Consider the following 24418-nt stretch of genomic DNA (forward strand, 5'->3'; position numbering starts at 1 on the left):
GTGCAAAGACAAATACACACATACATACACTTCTTACACACACTCTCGTGGGTTTTACTGAGAGTTTTTATGTGCTACCTTTGATGATATTTCATTTTGATTCATTTTGTTTAGTCCAACACTAAGATCAGGCTTTAGAAACAGGAGGTTTGACTTCTTTCAGGTCCATACCTTGGTTAAATTCATCTTATGGTGTTTTAGTCGAGTGCTCACCTCGTGTTCCAAGAAGAGGGCTCGTAATTGTCCTTTAGACCAGAAGTCCATGGCATAGGCTAGCAGTTTTGTGGACACTGTGTTGATGCGAAGGAAGTTTCCAACAAACACCACACGCTCAATTTTCTGATATAAAGACAGACGTAAAAAAAGAAAATAAAAATTTTACAATAGCATATATCCTCATTTGAAAATATGAAAGGCCGGGGTGCCTTGGTGGCTGACCATTCATCCATCTGGGGAACCTTGTTGCATGTCATTCCCCATTTCTCTCTCCCCTCATTTCCCATCATGTCTCTACTATCAACTCTAAAGAAGGAATAAAATGCCCCACAAAATAATAATAAAAGAAAACGAGAATGGCCAAATGTTGCTACATACATTTCAATACACCAATGGAACAACAACAATGGTCCCCCCTGCTCTTTCTATGAAACAGAATCTCTTTATAAAACTTTTTAGGAATGTTTTAATCTTTACTTAAGCACATTAATAATAATAATAATAATAATAGTAATCCATGTATTAATGTTTTGAATAAACAGATGTCACAGATGAATACATTTTTATGAGAAATATCAATTGTGGGCAATTATCTCTTCTAAACCACATGGTGGTGCTGGAGAGCTGACAAACTCCTTACCAGTAAATCTCTTGCTCTACTAAACAAAATACCATTTGGTCTTTCTTACTGGTGAGGTCAGGAGCGGCTACCAACCACATGCTGAATAAATTTGGTATTATGCCATGAACTGAAAAGGGTTCACAACTGCAATGAAGCTAGACCTGCTAAACCTCTTCTTGTGGGTCATGGAAATAAAACACTGTAAAATGAGAAAGACAGTAACAGTGGTAGCTTCCAATTATCAGGTAATTCCCTGATAAGATGGAATTCCCTTCCTGTCCACAGCCAGAGGATAACACTAGTCGAAAATACTTTTTATTATGTATTTTGTATGGATGGATGAAACTACTCCGAAACTCCAAAGGGCCAAATATATCTAAGTTTCATCAGTTTGGCTTTCAGAGGACAATTTACAAGGCTATATTTTATCCCTAAGACCTTTTAAGGGAAATTCAATACAGAAATATCAGAATTAGCCCTCAACCCTGTGGTTGTTGGACATGTGTGTGCGTCTTCGCTGCAGCTCTGTGTGCAGTGATAGCCCTGTACAATGCTGCTTGATCGCCATGCCACAAGGCAACACTGTAAAGAAGCTCACAGCACACAGAAAGACTCCAGGCTGATCTTTCACTTCGGAAAATAACAAGTTTCAGTTTGGCTGCTGCCACTGAAACACTTCAAATCCAGCTTTAGCAGTTACTCCATTTTTTTCATTTATGCCATCAGGTTCAACAGTTTTTGGGTGTTTAAAGTATTTTTATGATATACTTGCTAATTTTACTATAGCGCCAATTTGCACCCACAATCCCAAAATTGCCAGGAAGCTCACAGTTGATTATTTGAAACTGTGAACGCTATTCACAGTTGAGATTCAAAACATACCAAATGAACTACAAGGAAATTTGTGGATTTTGGATGCTGGAACAAAATCAGTGTATATCAGTGAGTGTAATAATGTTTAAAACATAACTTGTTGCAGGTGCATCTGTGTGTTTTTAACCATGCAGGAATTTGGTTCACTTTATGTTGTTAGTCATCCCAAGTGGCTAGAAAAGCTCTAGATTAGTCGTCTGTGTTACTGACAGAAGGGGTGTCTACTATAAATCCCATATCATTAGTTAATTTCAACATGTGCTACTGGTGAGAGTAACTATAATCTCCCATGTGTTTGTGTATAAGTAGTACATAAACCACACATGCCTGGTGTGGATAGTACACTGCTCAAAAAAATAAAAGGGAACACTTAAACAACACAATGTAACTCCAAGTCAATCACACTCCTGTGAAATCAAACTGTCCACTTAGGAAGCAACACTGATTGACAATCAATTCCACATGCTGTTGTGCAAATGGAAGGGACAACAGGTGGAAATTATAGGCAATTAGCAAGACACCCCCAATAAAGGAGTGGTTCTGTAGGTGGTGACTACAGACCACTTCTCAGTTCCTATGCTTCCTGGCTGATGTTTTGATCACTTTTGAATGCTGGCGGTGCTTTCACTCTAGTGGTAGCATGAGACGGAGTCTACAACCCACACAAGTGGCTCAGGTAGTGCAGCTCATCCAGGATGGCACATCAATGCGAACTGTGGCAAGAAGGTTTGCTGTGTCTGTCAGCGTAGTGTCCAGAACGTGGAGGCGCTACCAGGAGACGTGGAGGAGGCCGTAGGAGGGCAACAACCCAGCAGCAGGACCGCTACCTCCGCCTTTGTGCAAGGAGGAGCAGGAGGAGCACTGCCAGAGCCCTGCAAAATGACCTCTAGCAGGCCACAAATGTGCATGTGTCTGCTCAAACGGTCAGAAACAGACTCTATGAGGGTGGTATGAGGGCCCAACGTCCACAGGTGGACTTACAGCCCAACACCGTGCAGGACGTATGGCATTTGCCAGAGAACACCAAGATTGGGCAAATTCGCCACTGGCTCCCTGTGCTCTTCACAGATGAAAGCAGGTTCACACTGAGCACATGTGACAGACGTGACAGAGTCTGGAGACGCCGTGGAGAACGTTCTGCTGCCTGCAACATCCTCCAGCATGACCGGTTTGGCGGTGGGTCAGTAATGGTGTGGCATTTCTTTGGGGGGCCGCACAGCCCTCCATGTGCTCGCCAGAGGTAGCCTGACTGCCATTAGGTACCCAGATGAGAACCTCAGACCCCTTGTGAGACCATATGCTGGTGCGGTTGGCCCTGGGTTCCTCCTAATGCAAGACAATGCTAGACCTCATGTGGCTGGAGTGTGTCAGCAGTTCCTGCAAGAGGAAGGCATTGATGCTATGGACCGGCCCGCCCGTTCCCCAGACCTGAATCCAATTGAGCACATCTGGGACATGATGTCTCGCTCCATCCACCAACGCCACGTTGCACCACAGACTGTCCAGGAGTTGGCATCAGGAGCATGCCCAGGCGTTGTAGGGAGGTCATACAGGCACGTGGAGGCCACACACACTACTGAGCCTCGTTCTGACTTGTTTTAAGGACATTACATCAAAGTTGGATCGGCCTGTAGTGTGGTTTTCCACTTTGACTCCAAATCCAGACCTCCATGGGTTGATAAATTTGATTTCCATTGATAATTTTTGTGTGATTTTGTTGTCAGCACATTCAACTATGTAAAGAAAGGAGTATTTAATGAGATTATTTCATTCATTCAGATCTAGAATGTGTTATTTTAGTGTTCCCTTTATTTTTTTGAGCAGTGTTTGTTGGATTCTAGTGAGCAGGGGGTGTGTGTGTGTGTGTGTGTGTGTGTGTGTGTGTGTGTGTTAATGTGTACCTCGTTGACGGCACACATCCGTGCTATGGATCCTATGTTATTAGTGATGGTGACCAGTGTGGCTCTGGCCAGGTCTTCCTTACTTATGCTGTCTCGCTTCTCTTTGCTCATCATGTGACCAAAACTGTAAAACAGACCATATGAAAAACATCATATGAAGAACCACATGTGTCATTTTACATGTAAACAGTTTTTCTTTCCATAGTGTGATCCCTTAAAAAATTTAATGCAACAGAGAAAACCAAAACAATTACAGAACACGACTCTCTGTAAATGTCACAATAACCTTCAGATGAACAGTAAACAAGAATTGTTTGTCAATGTGTGTTTGAGCGAGTATTACTCATGTTGTGGGGACATAAATCTCTTTACACAGTCACATTGTAGAGACAGTTAAAGGTTAGGGGTAGGCAAGTAGTTGTGTGTGTGTGTGTGTGTGTGTGTGTGTGTGTGTGTGTGTGTGTGTGTGTGTGTGTGTGTGTGTGTGTGTGTGTGTGTGTGTGTGTGTGTGTGTGTGTGTGTGTGTGTGTGTGTGTGTGTGTGTGTGTAAGAATGTGTTTTGTTTTAATAAATGGCAGAACAGAACACCATAACAAGAAACTGTGATTATAATCTGTGATAAAATCTGTTTTTCACTTTGCTTTATGAATCAACCTTTGACCACAGAGCTGCAGGTTTACTGTATACATGATAAACCCAGATTAGCAAGTAAAGGTCTGCGTGTCCGAGCGAGGTAGTTTGAGTGTGTTTGCTTACCAGTCAGCTATTATTTGCTGGCACGTGTCTTTTGTATTTCTGTTATAACTATGTGTGTTTGTGCAGCCATACGTTCTTATGAAACGGTACTGCGTCCACGTACAAATTAAGCCCCGTCAAAGTAATTTTGGATAACTCATGTTCACCCCCATTGTGCTGTGCGAGCAATTTCCTAATTAACAAATAAATCAGTGTTTTAAGCTGATTCAGTAAGTTAAGCTTTTGATGAAGAAAATGGATCTGTTAACATTTACTCCACACTCAGCTCCCATAACATCTCCTGTAACAGCTACATGAATTACAAGACTCACATTTTAGTGTCTTCGATCATCAGATTTCCATACGGTCAGAGAAGAAAAAAAAAAGATGTGCATCTTTGTTTTGTGATATAATCCTAATGCACTGCAGAGCATCTCTCCTGATTGCCTCCTGACACCAGCATCAGCAGATGTCGCGACCATAGTAGATGGTAGTGGAGGAAGCGGTGCCAGCGTCTGGTTCAAAAGCAATTTAGCCGACTTCATTAGCTTACAGCACTGAAGCACCAGTGCCGTGAACAGAAACAAGTCACTCTTCCCTCAGTTCCCATCACACCTCTATTTACACGCAATTTTGTGAGAGAGTAGATTTGCAAAGGTTTATAACCTGCCGAATCATAATCCCGCATTGCTTTGTGTTCACATCTTAAAAAAAGTGCAATGATTCAACAGCACCACTTTGTGGTTAGACTCGACTGGCTATTCGAGTCATCAATGATGATGGGGCGGCTCTGATTTACTTTCAAACACCTGTGATTCAAGAGGGTTTATGGAATAAGCTATTGACAAGGACACTGATTTAAACAATAAGCAGGTTGGCTGGATGCTTTGTCTCTAGAAAGGATTTGTATTGCTCCATACTTATAGCTCTTAATGGTGCACAAAGAGTTCATTCTTCATCATCCCTTACGACAATCACAACCTTTTTGTTAATGGCCGTTGATGCATTTAGCATTCAGAGGATTAAATGTCTCGATGAAGTGAAGTGTGGAAGACTCTGTGGACCTTCAGGTGACAAAACCCTCGTCACACTCACCTGGATGCGACAGCGGAGCCCTGTAGGCCAAAGCGCTCGTAGTCTCCTCCGTAGATATCTTTCACCAGTTTGTCCACGTTGGTGGAGTCGCCCTTGCTGGCCATTTCCAACGCCTCCTCAAACGTCTCGCAGCCCGTCAGCAGACAGCAAAGGCCCAGGAAGGTACCACCTCCCAGACTGAAATTAAGAGAGAAAGAGGATAAAGCAGGAGAAGGAAGTTAAAATAAGAGAATGGGAAAGAGGTATGAGGTGTGAAAGGAAAGGTTAAGTTAAAAGATGGGAATTAAGAAGAAGAAAAGTGGAAGGAGTGACATGGCAGTAAGAGAGGTGAGGAAAGAACAAGCAGTATTGAAGTTGCAATATTTTTCTGTGTGAAATTAATATGCAATATATATATTTTTTTACACCATTCAACAGTCACAGGAGTTCTGCTTGGGCCACGCACAGCAGACCTCTGAACAAGTTTTAATGTCTGTATCATCAGTTTTATAAGCAGCCAGCAGCATAAATACCATCCGCATTGGCTTCAACTTTAAAATGTGATGCAAATACACTAGAAAATATACATCTGGGTGGATGAATAAGGAAAAAGAAATACATGAAATTCAACACATCAATATGGGACAGTTTTTATGGAAACAAATCTTATTTTCCCAGTATTAACAGGTTTACCATGTGCTTTAAAAAGCAGAAATACAGCGAGGTAGGAGCTAAATGTTTAGTAAAAGAACTAAAAAGATAGGAGAAGGAAATAAACAAGATGAAAGGTTTTTACACGAAAATTGTAAAAGTGAGTCTAAAGATTAAAAACCCACACATCAGACCACACACACACACTTAACACCTGACACACCCACTCCCTTGACTTGACCTCACTACTCACTCCCACAACATCTAAGTTTGGCTTGCTCATGTTTTCCTCTTCCTGGAGCAGAGTGAAACATTAAAAGACACACACACACACGCACGCACACACAAACTCTAGTGTCATGGTGAGCAGCAGCAATGAGACGCACTTGCCATTTCCAGAATAAGGAAGTGACAAATGACCAGTGGTGTACTATGATAGTACTTACATTCATGAACACAGACAGACAGACAGACAGACTAAACTGTGATTGACTCTATTAGCTTAATGGGTGAACTAAGTTGTAACTGCTTATGAGGAGGCTTGTTCAGTTGTTAAATAAAATGTAAAAAATGATCACATCAACATGCCCTCGCCGTATCTGGGCAGGACCTTTTATTTTACATCTAATCTCAGCAGTTCATTATCTAATCAAAATCTAGTCCTACAGTTACACAAGTACTGAGCTGGACAACAACAACAATAGCTGGAATTCAAACAACTGATCCTGGCCTATCTGGCAGATCTACTGAAGCTATAAAAAGTATTCAGCCACTTTTACCATATTCATTCAGGCAAAAACAAACCTTATTAGTAGTAGTGTTTGTGGTGGACTTTCTCACAGTATTGTAACAAACTAGTTTAGTCTCAATTTGGAGTTCAAAATATGATACTAACTAAAACAAACTAAATGCACTATTAGATTCTGTTCACCGGATTATTCTTTTCTCCTCACCTGGTCCCAGTCACCCGTTTGTAGTTGTTCTCAGAGTACACGGCCAGTATGGAGACCCCGGAGCCGATGTTGACCAGCAGCATGGGGAAAGGGTTTTCCAGGGTGCAGGGTTTCTTCAAGCAGCTCTGAGTGTCTGATGGGTTCTGGAAGTAGTAGCACTCTGGGTGTCCATTGAAGCTCACTCGATCAACGTACAGCAAGCCGTGGATCAGGCAGTCCAGCTCGTCAAGCTTCAGCAGCTCCAGGTCGGCCATCTGAAGCACAAATGTCGGAGGGGTTAAAATACTGAGGTTTTTTAACTGATCAAGATGATTTAAAATAAAAGATTATCACATTTCTTTGAAGCACTGATTTATCAGTTTTATGAAGCTAAAATTATTTTCAAAGCACTTAAAGGCTGAAGTCTGCGTAAGGTTTTGGTTTAGCTCAGTCCATGCTGCAGTGCCCAGGGAGAGTTCATTGATCCTACTGCACTGCAGAAAGGGTCAATGAACTCAGGTAAACACTGAGATAGACATCAAATGCAGGAACTTCAAGGATTTTAGAATCACCAGAAAAATGCAGAAGTGTATGGATAGCGTAAATCAACTGCAAAGACATCACGATAGATGACTTTAATTCTATATACTGCAAATGTGAGAGAAGTGTTTTCATGGCCTAGTTAGCATGATCAGTATCTGGGGCTGAAACTAACAATTTTTTTATTGATTCACTTGCCAATTAATTGTTTGGTTAATAGAAAACAGTGAAAAATGTCTGTTGCACTTTTCTGAAGCACAAGGTGATACACATTTTGTCTGACAACAATCCAAAACTTCCAGATTAATTTTCTGTCGATCGAGCTTTAAAGTAACTTAAAGTGAGACAGTTACTAATGTTGAAATATTTGACTTAACACTAATCAGCAGTTGTCTCTGTCCAAACACTCACCGTCCTGAAGTCATTCTCGAACTTGTACGCGCCGCCACCGGTGGCGCAGAGTGTTGTGTGCAGGCTGGAGAAGTTCTTGTCGCGACCCATCTGTATGAAACGGGGCATACCCTGTGTCGGGAAGCGGATGAAGTGGAGGTTCCCTGTCCTGCCACACATGGTCAGGTTCCTCAGCTCCAGGTGGACGTCACGGACGCCTGTTTTACCTGAGTGAGGGAGGAACGAGTTTTACAATCAAGGATTCTGGACTAACTCTTGTCGATTTAGGAATTGCAAAACACACTCTACTAAAAGCTGTGGTTTAACTTTATCCAAGTACTTTTTTGAACTAAACAAAACATTCTTTGTGGTGTGTTGATGTTTCAGAACATTAAAAGGAGAAAATCTGGTTTCTACAACAGCCGAACCTGAAGTCAAGAACAAATTACTGAACATATTATGTAAACGATTTTGTAAAACAATCTAATAGCGATTTTTTTAACCAATTTTGCGATTTAATTTGCGATTCATTTTTAAGCTCTTCACCTTCTGTATTATTCAAAAAAGACAAGCAGTCAGTGTATGACCAACACAATATTAGATAGATTAAACATACACTGTTCTTTCTTGTAGGTCAGGCTTGTGTTATGAAGAAATTTATGAATTGCATAAATTATTATTATGAGCAATGTTGGAAAAGACATACCAAATTATAACAATATGAGAAAGATAATTTGAGAGTCAAGTCAGATAATATCATCAGGTAGGCCTACCTACAGAAAAACAGTTCAACACTGTAAATGCTCAATACAAAACCTACAGTTCAATCACCAATTAATGAGTCCTTATCTCAGTTCAATTCTCCTAGGAGTCCATCTCTCATTAAAAACCTCTAAAAATACTCAGTTTGAGGTTCAGTTCAAAAGTTGGCCAACAAAAATAAAACCAAGTGACGCCTCTCGTGTTTAATAGACAAGCTTAGTAATTCTCCGACAACAGCGGAGTTCCCCTCCCCGCAGCCTCCGAACTCGGGACAGACTGGGCCTCTTTCGGACTTGTGCGTTTGGTTTGAAAAGCCTTTTCACAGATATTTCCTGAGCTGACTGGTGGCTATGTGTGTGACATAGACACCGATCGCCACAATAAGCTTACTTTACTAGAAGTGTCTTTCTGTTGTGCATTTTTCCTGTCCGCCAAAGTGGCGGATGGCCCGACGATTTCACCCACCACCACCACCACGTTACCCGCAGGTGCTACTTTCATTCCCTGTGTGACACTAAATTTCTGTAGTGTCAGCTTCTGTCAAGCTTAAGGCAATACAACAACAAGTCAAGGTACAGCGTAACGTGCAAAGTTGATGCTTCGTCTTCAGACTGGTTTACTCACGCCTGTCATGTGACCAGAGTGTAATCGCAGCCTTTGCGATTAAAAAATCTTGTTTTATCATATCGCGATATCGCAAATGCAATTAATCGTCCAGCACTAATTATTATGCAATAAATTATCTTCTTGTAAAGTGTCCTTTACCTTTGTCTTAGATACACACACGCACACACACACAAGTTAACAGATGTAAGTATGTGGGTGTCACCACCGTGTGTGTGGGTAGACATACCATAAGCCACGTTTGAGGTGAGGTAGCGGCGGATGGACTTGAGGTTTTCCACTTCCTCCTGTTCTTCCTCTGCAGTTATATCAACTGGCTCAAAATACACCAACTTCACCAAGGTGCCACCGATGTCCATGCCAAACCAGGGGAAGGCTGGAGAGGAAAAGACTGGAATTAATGTCTTCATGTTTCAAAAGAAAACATGATACACTTCAAACATGACAAACTCCAGGATCTGACAGACACCAATAATCACTATCTTTAAAGTCCAGTAGACTTACATGTAGGGCTGGGCGATATGGCCAAAAATATTATCACGATAAAAACATTTCATATCATTCGATATCGATAATTATCACGATAAATGTCAAATCATTATTTCTTTCAAGTTTAAAGGCTGATTTTTGCTCCTGACTGAAAATTGAAGAAACCAGATGGTTAATTATGTGGTTAAACATTTCTTTATGGTCAGAATGTGACAAACACTTGACGCCAAACAGTGGATCACAGAACTATTATAGTAAAAAAAAAATTACAAATATGATTTTTTTTCAGTCCCTTTTCCTCAACAAAATAAACATTTTAATAGAAAAATTACGTGCTAATTTGTCCGTGATTCTAATGAATTAAACCATTTTTTTTACAATCTATTGAACATTTATTTTATTGAGAAAAATTATATCGCGATAATTATCATTATTGTTTTATTGCCCAGCCCTACCTACATGCATGTGCTGCATGTATTAATGGGATGGATAACTGTACTGCAAGAGAAGAAACAGTCTTGTATGGGTGGTTAGTTGGACAGAACATTGAGTTCAGCAAACAAAACAAAAATCTTACAGCACAACCAGCTAGAAAAAAACAAAACCACCACCACAGCTCGGCAGGAGCCACGGTCACCATGGAGACAGACCCCCCCCCCCGTCCCATCATCTCTTCTTCTTCTTCTCATCAGCCTATTTTCTACTTCACATAGTTTTTTCTTTCCATCTATCAGTCTGTCATGTTCTCATACACACTATTTATCCATCTCTACCTCTCTGTCTACAGGGTGCATCACTTTCTCCCTGGAATTTTTCTACCTTCAGTTTCCTGTTTTCTTTTCCTTTCTCATTCTCTCCCGCTCCTCTTCCAGTCTTTTTTGCTAGCTTCTTGTCTCTGTCAAAATTCAAGGAAGATTTACTGGCAACGGATGGATGAGAACTGAAACTGCAAGACGTTTTTTAATGCACCGCAAAGCAGCTACTACATTTCACTTGGAGGTACAATCAGCCTTTCTCAGTTTTTTATTTCAATTCAACTGGCTTTATTTGCGTGACAGTTAGAGCTGAAACGATGTGTTGATAAATCCACGTTAATTAATTCGCAACTATCTCTAATCGAATAGTTTCAGTAATTTTTCAAGCAAAAAAAGACAAAACATTCACTATGTCCCGCTCATCCATTGTATTGATTTGCTGTTTCAAATCATTGTAAAATGCATATCTTTGGGTTTTGGACAGTTAGTTAGACAAAACAAGCTATTTGAAGACATCATCTTAGCCTCTGAGAAATTGTGATTGGTTTGTTTCTACTTCTTTTTTTGTACAATAAACAATTAATCAAGAATATAATCTGCAGATTCACACTCTTAGTTGCAGCCTTAACAATTATATAATCATAGGAAATTGAACATGATTGGAATTGAGCAATTTGAGTTGCCAGAATACTGGAAAAACAAAATAAATGCTGTAATTACAGGATGGTGTGAAGTTGGCTTTTTATGAAAATCTGCGATTTTGTTTGGCTTATTTGTCGATCAACAAAACCACACTAGATCTCAAAGCCAAAGTGAGATCACTTGTTTCCCCAAGTAGTCACAAATGTTAAAATACACAAAACATGGAACCTAGAATTTAACAATTAAATCTTAAAATTAGATGACAGCAGTACAAACAAAACCAAAACAAATCCCACATCAAATGCATTTTCTTTTGGCAGAAGGATCTTCTCTATTCTAGCTGGGCATATTGTTGCTTTCTTTAGAAGCCACTAATATTTGCATTGGCTGTTCACAATCTGGTTTAACACAGAAGGAAGGACATGTTTGAAGACTGTGTGCTCCTCACTCCCAAATGATCATGGTGAGACAATGAGGTTACTGAGGGTCAAACCAGAGAGGGTCTCTACATGTTACACAATACAGGGGTGAGAGAAGAACAATGAGGAACAACAGTGTCATCTTGACCAATCAGTGTGTCCACATTTTGAAACACTGAAAACCTTGTGCAACACGTGTTCACTGATACATATGTTGTTGTGGAAGCAGCAGCGTTCAACAAAAGAATATGTTGAATCCAAATATGCAGTGCATGATAATGGGCTAGACCACTGGGCCACTAAGACACTGCAAATCATGGTACTTCACATAAACATCCTTAATCTTTAACTTCTCGACTGATTGTATGAGATATTTAAAAGATTAGGATACACAATATGATCCAAAGTTTTAATCAAAATAATGATAAATGTAAAGATGAGTATTTACTTGATACATCAATGATATTTCATTTCTTGTGCTGGCTAACGTTTTATATGTTTGTCTGTAATAATCACAGAGCAAGCAGTTCAAGATTTTGGACTTTTGGACTAGACTTTCTCTCATTGAATGTCTGGTTAGATGCCGTTGATGATGTCTAACTAATTTAGTTTAATTAAATGGCAATAAGATTTTGTACGTGTAACGCGAGCAATTGTTAGCGAGAGATTCAAAATGTCGGTGAGTTTTTTTTTTTATCCAGCCCTATACAAAAACAGAACGAACATCAACATGTTCAAACATGTCCATCTGTGTGTTTGGATGTTCAATGGTCTGTCAAGACTAGACATCTAAACTCAGGGAGAAAGATAAAGGTGTCTCCAGATAAAAGTGCAGGTTAAGGGGTCAAGTTTCTCTACTCCATCAGCTATCTCTGCAGGTACATTTGGGTCTTTAACTAACAGTTATTTTGAAAATATTGAAAAATGCCCATGAGTTTTTTAAAGCCCAATGTGACATCTTCAAATGTCTTGTTTTATCTGACAAACGACCCAAAACACAAAATTATTACGTTTACGGTCACATAAGACAAAGAAAAGCAGCAAATCCAAGTATGAAGCTGCTGGATGTTTGGCACTGATGAAAATGATTAAATGAGTATCAAAATAGAATTAATTGTCTGGTGATTGACTAATCAATTCGAACAGATAGGCAACACTCTCTGGCTAAACACTAGTGAAAACTTAACTTTAGGATTTACCAACATACCTGCGCTGTGGGCCCTAAAGGTCTGCTTGTGACAGGTAACCTCTTGACCTGTCCTTGTCCTCTCTGTGCCTTCAGCATTGTCCAGGCGTGACGATAAGGGAATATGACTATTTCACAACAGACTGTTGAAGGGAACAGGATGATTGTTTCTGGCTTATTGAGGCAAAGTCCACTTTCAGATCAGAGCCACCAAATTTGATCTTAGGATTTCAACTCATGGGTGAACTACATCTAATCATGTAGTGAATGCTTTTGTTACATTCTCACAATGTAATAATGTAAAGTGTATGCATACTTGACTGTATCTGCTCTCCAAATAGAGTTAGCATTAGAAATCTGTCCATTTTACTTAAGACAGTGGTAGCATGTAAGAGCAGCAAGTTACAACCTTTAAGTGCTTGACTGAACTTGAACAACCCTCAATCTACTGCTTATTGTAAATCATTTCATCATGCGTGATATGATACTGGCTGTATTAAAAGACTAGCCCTATATTGGACTGCAGTCAGTTAAGAATGACACCAATTTATCATAGATAGTTTTTATATGTAAATGCAGTTCACAGGAATTTTTAAATATTTTTTCACTCCATCATGGCATTGTGGGAGTGGGACCCTTTATTACATATATGTTCAAGTGTTCCTGGTATTTGGTGAAAGACTTTTGTGCATTTTGTCAATGACGCCTCCAGTACTCGGTAACTGAAAGCAGCTGTATGACTGCTAACACCACCACTGCTGTTACTGTAACCTGCCGGTAAGGCAACTATTAGTAAGTGGTCAGTGTGTTTACTTTCTGCAGGAGTCACCTATCACCTCCTTTATTGTTTGATGTATCGTTGCCGTCCCCTCTCACCTACTGACCTGCTCTGATGTCTGTAAACATCAACTGAGAAGCATAGATTTTGCGGTGCCCACTTGTGACATTTGATACATATGTCGAACCAACTACTGGCTAGACTAAACTAAGGTGGGATTGTGAAATGCTGGAAAGAGAAATATGATCTCCAATCACAGATATGACGAAAGGTATCACTGCAAAAGTAACCCTGTTAGAGGCCAGCAAAGGTACATGTTGGTGTCTGACAATCACATTTTCCTCCACAGCCTCAGCCAAAAACACACTCATAACCAGCGCGAGATGATCTAAATCAAATAAAATCATCAAAATTCACAGAATTACAAATCATGGCTTGAAATCAATACCATAAATATAATGATATTGAGCTGATCTGAGACCCTATTTTGTGTTAATGCAAATGCTGTGACCTCAAATTTAACCATCAAATATATGTACGTACCAGGTAATTGTGCATTTTCTGTGTTTCCTTTCCTAGAATTGAATGTCATCACAGTGGAAACTCCTCACATTGTATTAACTGTAGGCCATGAGACACTAAAACTCTACACTGAAACCAATACTAGTAAGAAAGATATCTATTCAGTTGGGGAGAAAGATATGTAACGTTATTACACACTCAAAGAAAATAAGGTTTGGGGTAGACTGCTGTGTGGAGCAAAACACCTGAAACAGGTTTTACAGAGTTACAAAGAATGAAAGCAGAATGTAACCTGCGACCTGGATCCTGTAGAACGACAATCACTCTTAACATCTGAGCTTGTGTTTGAATGACGTCTTCTGAACCTACAAAGCAATTTGGTTTTGTCTACTTGACATTTGTTGACTGCATTTCTGCCGGGAACATTCCCCTGACAACAAAATTGATAAATGATGCTTTGCTATCACCTGGCTGTCAGTGATGTCAAGAACGGCTGCACGGACTGGAAAGACAGACAGAAAACAATGTACTTGCCTACATTCTTCCTTACATTTATTCACCGAAGCCCTGTGGTTAAATGTACACATAAATCATAAATTCTACAAAAACCCATGCAACTATAATGACGTGGCCCCTTCAGCAACCCCTGTTAAATGCATTTAACTTCCCCACAGCCATCAGGTGGTAAAGCATTGCTGGGCGATGCTAAAAAACTTGTTGCCTCAATAAATGTGTAAATTCAAAACAAAACCCTCTTCCTGTGTCCTGTCCTATAGTTCTCAAAGGAGCCCACTTATCCAGGGTTTCTATTTAAAAAGCTCACACAAACACGTGATGCAGACACACTGCGTCCAGCCAAAGGTCAGTGTGACAAGGTGCAGGCTCCAGAGGGGCGGGTGTGTGGGTAAGGAGTGATTTGTGTCCATGTAGGTGAAAAGTCTCTAGCCTCTAACTTGCACTCCCCACATGGGAATGTACAGTCTGTGTGTGTGTGTACAGTTTGACTTGAATTACAATGTCTAGAAGTCCTCATAAATGTATATCTTCTTACACCATGCTTACTGTTCAGATTTCCAACACGACCTCTGGGATTATCTGCAGCAACCATTTCTATTAAATTTCCTGTTGCTTAACCTTTAATCTCAGGTTTCACAGGGAAGCTTGTTTGTGTGCGCGCGCATATGTGTATGTGTTTGTTTGTTTAAAAGGGACAGTGCACATTAATAAACATAAGGACAACAATGTCCAAAATATAAATTAGCCAGATTTAGCCGTACAGACTAATTTTCATCTGGAGTCCCTGGCAGGTTGATGTTATCAGAACGAAACATTAAAATATGGCATACAGACAACATTAAAAAACATACACATAGAATCATAAGAAGACAACACAGAAGCATAGATAAAACATTAAAGCACGAATTACATAAGCACAGACAAATCAGACAAGCACAAATAATATGACATCAGCGTGTGAGTACAACAAAGCAAATTACATATACAACATATTTGATTTTTTTTTTCCAGTTTTATAGCTTTTGAAAAGGTGGTGAGAGAAGAAATGTTTCTTAGTTTGGTGGGTATCGTGTTCCAGGTACGTGCTGTTCGGTAGGAAGAGGCTGACTGTCCAAAGGAACTTTTCCTATATGGTATTTTACAGTTACCTCTGGAAGTAGCTCTGCTAGATGAGTTAAGATTTTGTTTAGCAAATTCATTAAGTGAAGGGGGGGGGGGGCTAAACCATGGAACATTTTATACACAAGCAACATATCAGCAAATTTGACCATATTTTCCCAGTTTAAAAAAAAAAACATGCTTCTTTAAAATATTACAATGATGATATGAATTTGACTTATTATCCATTGTTTTTCAAAGCCCGTTTATAAACTGTTTCTACTGACTGTAATATGGTCCTTACTGTCTGTGTCCAGCTGGTAGTAGTTCATATGTGAGAGTATCATGGCATTGATGTCCAACTTTGAGGCCTCTGTAGTTAAATTATTCTTAATGTAATTTTAGATAATTCTGTTTACAACTTTTTTTAACTTGTGATTTAAATGTCCGTTGTGTGTCTAATATAATGCCTAAATATTTAAACTCATTCACAACTGCTACAGTAACCTCGGGGACTGGATCTCTAATTTGCAGATTTCGAGAAGAACATGCATCCAGTTTTGCTGGTATTGAGATGTAAAAAACAAAAAGAGTTGCTGGCCCCTTTGTTTCATGAGTGACCTCATGTTTTCATTAAACCATGGTAGATAATTTCTTTGGCCTGGTTTGTATTTCACTTCCCTCAAAAAACTGTGTATAGTATTAATTCCTTGTGCAGGAAGCACAGTCTACATATCTTACATGCTGCCACCGACTTTATCAGAGGAGAGAATAGCAAACACTTTAAATACGGCCAGAAGGTTATTTGACTTTATAAAAGGTTAAAAATACAGGAGATTTATGGAGAAAACGGGAGGGTTGACATGAGAGGAGTAGAGAGAGGAGTGGGGTTATGTGAGGCTACATCCACACTGCTACGTTTTTAAAACAGTTTTATAACGAAACCGATCGTCCACAGCAGCGTTTCAGCTGCGTATCAGAGTTGATCTCTGTCTATATTAGAAGGACTGAAAACACATCTAGTGGCCATTCAGGTAGCTACACTGGGCATGCGCGTGCCAGTGTAAACATGAAGCAGATGGTCTACTCCGCAGTAGCAGACGATTGATAGAACGAATAAAGTAATACAGACCAAGAACCACACCAGGCTTTTTTCTTTTTTTTTTGACAATGACCGACAACGAAGTGGAACTGTTACTGAAAGTAACACGGGAGTACGAGAGACGGCGGCGGAAAACAGACTGGGAGTTGTCGCAAAGTAAATATCCGTCCAATTATGATCGGTGACCGATCGATCGGAGCACCCTTAATTTTAATAAATACTGTGTCCATCCCATATACATCCTTTGCCCTTGAACAATTTAAAGAGGAAATAATCGTACACAATTTGTTATTGGTCACTTCTCTAAAAGTCAAAAGGGGAGCATTAGTATTTAGAGGAGTGACTTCAGGGGAATTCTGAGTCAAAGTTTTTATAGAATGAAGTATTAAATGATGTTGCCACTTCATTTGGATCATGGATCACTTTTCCCTCTATATTTAATTAGATTTTTTTATTAATGGTATTAGATTTCCCGGTTAATTTCTTTTAATTCTGACAGATTTCTTTAGTGTTCCCCTTTGTTTCTCTAGCATTAATGAAGAATGTCGCTTTTGCCTTTCTAAGCTCTTTTACGACCTTATTTCTCAGTATGGTAAATAGACGCTTCTCATGTTCCACTTTGTTCCTGAGAGCCATCTTAAGAGCCAGCACTTGGTTGCACCAACTATGTGGAAGTTCAAATTTAGCCTAGTTTGAATGTAATTTCTAACTTAAGTCTGAGTTTACATGCTACTAACATTTTGCGTTTGCACCAACTCATATACATCCAATGTAGACATAAGTTACAACTTAAATCTTACACCTAGTCCTTAATAGGTGTAAAGTCCTCCATAAAATAGTCAAGTGGTTGTCATGGCGCATTGTTTTGAAAGGTGGGATCAGGAGGAGCAAATTATACCGGGCTCTTCTGCGTAACCGAGCACGCACAGCCTGGATGACAGCTCATTTCGGTTAATGAAGCAAAATGCAGATCACAGACTGGTTAAGTTATGAAGGTATGAAATGAACGCGTATATAAGTTATAATGTTACAATTTCATCTGCCCGTTATACTTTACCGTTCGTTATGGGCACCGTTAAATTACATCTATGTAGTTGTTAAAGGTTTTACCACTCGATGTCACTGTGACACTAGCTGTAGATTAAGGTTTCATAGTTATCACCTAATCATAATTATTTGTCCTTGTATACGCACCTTTTTGTTGGTGTTTTGTTGCTATTTTTAGCCATTAGCTTCTTCAGTATTGCAAAATGTTGAGAGAGAGAGACAAACAGATGACAAAATCGTGTCGTAATAAACTCTGTTAAGAACAGTGCTGTTCACTGATTGGCCATGGGATGTGTAATCGTCATTTTCTGCGACACTGTTTTGATTAGTATGGACTTTACGCCAGAGTAGCTAAGATGGACCTTACGTCTCGGTGGTGCAACCAAACATCAACACAGCTTAAGTCTCAAACTAACTAGTTTCAACATATTGTTTAGTGTGGACTTTGCACCATGACTTAAGGTAGAACTTACGTATCGCTGGTGCAACAGGCTGCTGGTCCCTTTGTTTCATGAGTGACGTTATGTTTTCATTAAACCATGGTAGATAATTTCTTTGGCCTGGTTTGTATTTCACTTCCCTCAAAAAAAACTGTATAGTTCTTTGAAGTTCACACATCAATCTATTACAGTTATCATCTACATTTTTATTTTCAAGGTTCTCATTCCATTTTATTTTTTTAAATTGCATTTTCAAGATTACTTAATTGTCCATTAGGAACTTTATAATGTTCTAGATTAATGTTTGCTGATAAATTAATTCTCCGTTTTGTAAGTTTTCTTAAAATATAAATTATATTGTGGTCAGATAAACCTGTAACCAGATTATATGATTTCTTCTTTCAAATTCTTTCTGGCCTGTTAGGAAAAACCAGATCAATGAATTTGAGGAACTGGTCATTCTAGTCTGTCCTTCAACAACCTGTTGAATATCAAAATTACTCGTTACACATTTTAGCGCTTTCCTTTTTTAGCTTTATCGTTACAGTTTATATTAAAATGTCCTAATTAAATGATCTCATTGTTAGTATCAAACTCTTTAAGAAGGATGTTCAGATTATCATAAAACACATTTTTTGTAGATTGTGGTCTATATATTATACTCACAGTGAATGGAATTTGGGCTGAGAAAGTTAATTTAATACATTAATCAGTCATTAACACAAGACCTTTGGATTTGCTTACAACTTATATTGTGCTCAACATAAAATAACACAGCTCGACACCCCGACCAATAGCTCTGTCTTGTCTAAACATATTATTGAGGTTCACTTTTAATGCGTCAGCTGGAGAGTTTTCATGCAATCATGTCTCAGAGAAGCAAATTTGATTAGTATACAAGATTTTGTAGTTGTTCACTTTTAGGAATTGCGCTTTGGTTATTCAAATGTCCGCCTAATAATCCGCTTTGTTTGGCCCGAGAGTCCCACAGAAAACGAGCCTGGTTCACTGTTCCGAAAAGTTTAAACCCACGGTGCGTCACAATTGCAGGATTTATCTTGCGTTTCAGTTTGTTAGGTGATGTGGAGTTTACCCCTTGTACACAATTTGTCACGGGAGACGGGGCAACAGTTGGCAAGATTCCTGTAGTTAAATCGGCTGAAAACTCACCCAGTCTGTGTGTGTGTGTGTGTGTGTGTGTGTGTGTGTGTGTGTGTGTGTGTGTGTGTGTGTGTGACTACACTGCCTAGAGAGCACAGCTGCATAGCACCCTTGTCTGATAAGACAAGAAATAGGTGGGCAGCTGAACACTGTGTATTACAATGAATACAATAACATACACTCATTACAAACATAACAGGATGTTTTGTCCTCTGTTGCTCTCAACACTGATTCAGTGTTTCACTATTAGTGTCCATCAGCTTCTCTCTGCATCCCTTTAACTTAATTAACATATGATTATTATGACAATGCTACTATAACTACTACTCACACTACTATAGCTATCAATACCTCCACTTCTTCTGCTTTTATTATTATAGTTAAAACAGTAGACCTGATATGATTAGTTGATTAATGGATTAGTCAATTGACAGAAAATGAATTGGTAAATATTTCTATTTTAGTGATTTTTCCAGCAGATATGGCATTATTCCCTTGGTCAAGGTTCATCATTTTGAGTATTTGCTGCTGTCCTTTGTTTTGTGCGATAGCAAATTGGAGCTGCAACGATTATTATACCATTATTTTCTTATAGATTAACCTGCCAATTATTTTCACGAGGAATTCATAAAAGGTTTGAGCTATATTTTTTAATGGCCATCATAATTCCCTAAAGCCCAAGGTGATTTAATCAAAATGCTTGTTTTGTCCAACCTGCTGTCTCGAGACCGGTCTTAAGATCACTTTTTAAAGGTCTTGGTCTCATCTCAGACTCGACTGCATTTGTACTCAGTCGTGTCTCGGTCATTGAGGACTGAATAAATTGCTTGTGCATTGTCTGATAACATCCTGACTTTGATTGGATGTAAAACGTATTGCTTCAGATGCAACCAATAATCCTAATTAAAAATTCCCATGTCACCCCTCCCCGCGATGGAGATGCTTACATGATTTCTGATTTCAGTGTTTGTATGTGGGTGTTTTAATGGGAATGTGGATCTTTCAGATCTACTTGAGAAGTACTTGTGATCTCGTTACACATTTTATTGTGTGTCATGTAATGTGGGGAACTGGTTTTGGTCTTCACTCGGTCTCGCCCTCCCTCGGTCTTGGTCTCGACTTGGTCTCAGCCCCTAAAAGTCTTGGTTTTGTCTCAGTCTCGATAAACTCTGGTCTTGGTCTTGACTTGGTCTCGGTTAGGGCGGTCTAGACTACAACACTACCCATTACTAATAATAAAGGCTTTATCTGAAAGAGTCTCAGCCTACAAGTTAACATCATAGACTGCATATGGTTAACATGCAGATCACTGAGCTTTAGGGAATGGGATTTTTATCTCTGGCAAAACAAATTGGCTGCTATATTTCCTACTAAAATAACATCCAATCGAAGAGAAAGACAGAACATGGGGACAGAAGTCTAAAAAAAATACTTAAGAGATTTATAATTGTGCACAGTTTCAGATAGGAGGAGGAGTTTCAGGTGTGCCATAAATGGAACAATTCCCCTCATTTTGATTTACATGCTCTCTTACTTACGCACCCCCCCCCTCTCTTTCATCATCACCTACACCCTTACTGAAACTTGTTAGCAATCTCTGTTCATGCCATCTGCAACATGCAGTGGTAGAACATTCGCTTGACCTTTTAGACAATCTTTTTATGGGAGTTACTCTATTACTAAATTAACACACGTGCGCACTCTCAGGCTGTAACTGTTGACCAAAACCTGCCGACTTTTCTGTCACTCAATAGCACTACCACTCCAGCCTCCACCCTACAAATACCACCTGTAACGACAGACAAAGCCTAGTCCTAACAGTTGTGTCACAATGACATTTCTCCCTATCGTTTTTCCCCTTTCTTACTGCCCCACCCTGTTATCTGTGACAAAATGTGAATTTCAACACTAAAGTTGAAAACTGAGACATCTGTTGGCCTTGCAAATAAAACATATTAGAGCTGTTGATACTGCTGCTAATGCCGTATGTAAAACACTGCTGTGTCACAATGATAAAATCTGAATTGTATTCTTTCCAATGATGTTTCTGTGTGTGTCTTTGTTACAACGGTATGAGATTTTCATGGTACGACCAACCTTAGGTGCAACACGTGTCCTTCAAAGCCATTTGTCACATTAGACACACAAGCAGAGGTCTACAACATTTTCTTCCACTGTTATCACTTGACTTCCCGGTGCTGAGCAGCCAAGCTCAACTTGACAGCTCACTATTCTGCTCACTACTGAACACACCCCTAAGACCACATAAAGTATGACATTTTTACAGCCAAAATGTCCACAAACCAGTTCTGGTTAAACAGGGTGATTAAGGTATGACACAAATGGTCATAGAAATGCACACACAAAATGTATTCTGCATTGAACATGACATAAAAACACACTTCAGCAACTAATGCTGTACTCAGTTAATTAGTACATGATCTCTATGGTTTACAACCAGTGACTTTTGCTGTATTGAAACACTGCACATTTACTCAAATGACCTAATACAATTAGTGTAAGTGTTGTTTTTTTTTTAGGTTGACCATGAAATGATAAAGTATTTACTGTCTGGGTAAATTAATTGTATAAAAACAGGTGACAAAATCTCATCTCAATGTTTTAATTGGAATGTTAACTTGAACAAGTTAAAAATAGATATGAAGTACAAAAAGAAACTTAGCCCTGTCATGTGACGGAGCTGGAGAATAAGCCTGTTGGTTCAAATAAAGGCAATTCTGTTCAAGGAGACAGTCAATGAAAATTGCTGCCAAGTTTCTTCTGGAGTAAACAGGGGGTACTGCAGGCAGTGTTACGCAAAAGTAACCCCCAATCCTAAACCACCTTAAACCCGGGGTAAAACAAAATCTGAGGACAAAAGTGAAAAATCACATCCCGGAGGGGAATACATTCCAGGGTCGGCTCTCAGTGGGGAAAAGCTTAGAGAGTTATCCAGGTTTATCAGGACGGCTGGCCTCCATCCAAGGATAACACAACCATAAAGCAGAGGATCTGACCGGACATTTCAAAGTTTACTGAGATGTTCCCTTAATTATGCAATCCAGGCCAATTCTGGTGTAGGGCCTTTCTTTCTCAGGCCACTAAGCATCACAGCAAAAAAAACAACGCATTACCAGCTGTCTATTCAATTGCAATGTCACACGTCTTCAGTAATTTCAGTTTGTCCATTCATAATCACACCAGTACAAACCACATTAAGCTTGATGAAAAGAGTGTCAATTTTGTGCATGATGGCGTTTTCTCATGACGATTTTCCTGTTTACTGACTGGTTTATTTACCTTTTCATCACTTCAGAGCAACTTAGAAAATATCTCATCTCACTCACAGAGTCCGGAGTACAAACTGTAGCCTATATTTACAGTCTTCAACCCCCCAAATACGTTATTTTACATTTTAGCACATGTTGATTCTGTTTTACATTGTTGTGTTGGCTATTTCTTTTTAAAGAATAAACCACTGATAGAAAATCTACTCATCTTTCATATTCTAGTGAAAGGAGACAGTCGGTGTTTAACTTAACATTAAATGCATTTCCACTGCAAACTACAGATTTTAATGTTGCTCTGTACTACTCAACAGGCTGCACATTTTTACAGGCTGAGTTCTGTGGGTCCACTAATTAAGGGGACAAGAACAGAAATGGTACTTTTTGGTGCTTTAACAAGAGCATCTGTGAAAACTGTGAGAACTTATGTGCTGGTCATCATATTTACAAAAGTTACCATCTGTTAAAGCAGAACAGCAAGAAAAAGATGCAGTTAACTGGTCTGACAGGTACCTGTACCTGACCTGTAAGACCCAAAGTGTGTGCCAGTGGTAAACAAACACTTAACCAAATTATAGAAAGAGGAGACCTCCAGTAAAATCCAATAAATGCTCACAAACCCTTGTAGCTGCATAATAAATGAATAACTGCGACATGTTTTGGTAGAAAGTTAACCAGTTACGAGTTGACATTACAATGATTAGCCACAATATCTAAAAGAATTACGTCATTAAAAGCTCATATTTAGCTATTGACCAGCCATAATTGATTAATGCTGTAACATGCAGGTTTTTCACAGGTGACAGAGCTTTCCTTGAATGCAGAAACCAATAATGATGCCCCTGCCCTTTCTCATCCGTGTCTCATCCCATCTTTCTCTCTGTCTCTCCCTAACACATAGATGTAGGGAACGCTAAGGAGACGCCTTCGCCACAAGGCCCCTTAAACTTGCATCTGGTCTCTCTGCAAATATTTCTAAAAACGATAACAAGTTCTACCATGACAGCTACACTCGGCCACAACAAACCCCTAAAGGCTCTCCCTTAATAGCCCTGTAAAGGAGCTGTGAGGAAGTTAGGCTGAAATGCCCTGCGGTGTAAAGCAAACAGCTGCCTGCAAAAGTATGACTTTAAACAGCATTTGTTTTTAAATTGTGTTTTAAAAGTCCAACATTGTCATGTCTGAAACATTCATTAATGAAGATAACAAATTCAGGAAGAGACCGATTTGTTTTTTTATCTAGCCTAAAACCAAATTATAAAAGGACAAAACACTTAAAGACTTAACCTCACTTCAAGAAAAACATGAGTAAAGAGATTTTAGTTGTTTTAATACCTTCTCAATACAATGAGAAACAAACCAACTCACACTTACCGGGTTTCTTTTCACTTATAAGCTTCATATTGGAGGTAAAATATCAGCTCACAGGTGCATAAAAAAAACAATTAAAAATGATATTATACAAGCTGGTAGGAGGAACGCTTAGAAGGCCTCGGTCAGTCTTGGGTGTTTTATAAGACTTAACACAGCGAAGAAAACGACACTTTTTCACATTCTGCGTAAAAACTGCATGTTTTCCTGGATTATCTTCACTCCCATCACCCGAAATACTCGGTAAATACGGGGGCGGGGTCCCGACCCATTCAACCCTGCCTT

The 24418-nt window shown here is 39.3% G+C and overlaps 1 protein-coding gene across 2 annotated transcripts in view; it reads right to left on the reverse strand.

Moving 5' to 3' along the window:
- pank1a (pantothenate kinase 1a) overlaps positions 1 to 24418 on the reverse strand; it is a 32250-nt gene that overhangs the window by 6422 nt on the left and 1410 nt on the right. The window contains exons 1-7 of one of the 2 annotated variants that reach the window (XM_038736843.1): positions 24137 to 24372; positions 9550 to 9696; positions 7956 to 8161; positions 7026 to 7279; positions 5443 to 5619; positions 3613 to 3736; positions 214 to 339 (exon numbers count right to left, since the gene is read on the reverse strand). In XM_038736843.1, coding sequence (XP_038592771.1) covers positions 214 to 339; positions 3613 to 3736; positions 5443 to 5619; positions 7026 to 7279; positions 7956 to 8161; positions 9550 to 9696; positions 24137 to 24164 — 1062 coding nt within the window. In that variant the 5' untranslated portion in view covers positions 24165 to 24372. Of the gene's footprint in view, positions 1 to 213; positions 340 to 3612; positions 3737 to 5442; positions 5620 to 7025; positions 7280 to 7955; positions 8162 to 9549; positions 9697 to 24136; positions 24373 to 24418 lie in introns of those variants that run through there. The other variant, XM_038736842.1, reaches the window with a different exon arrangement.

Source organism: Micropterus salmoides, unplaced genomic scaffold (assembly GCF_014851395.1).
Source record: "Micropterus salmoides isolate LMB-PRFRI ecotype aquatic unplaced genomic scaffold, ASM1485139v1 Ms_hic_scaffold_22, whole genome shotgun sequence".
Taxonomy (NCBI): Eukaryota; Metazoa; Chordata; class Actinopteri; order Centrarchiformes; family Centrarchidae; genus Micropterus; species Micropterus salmoides.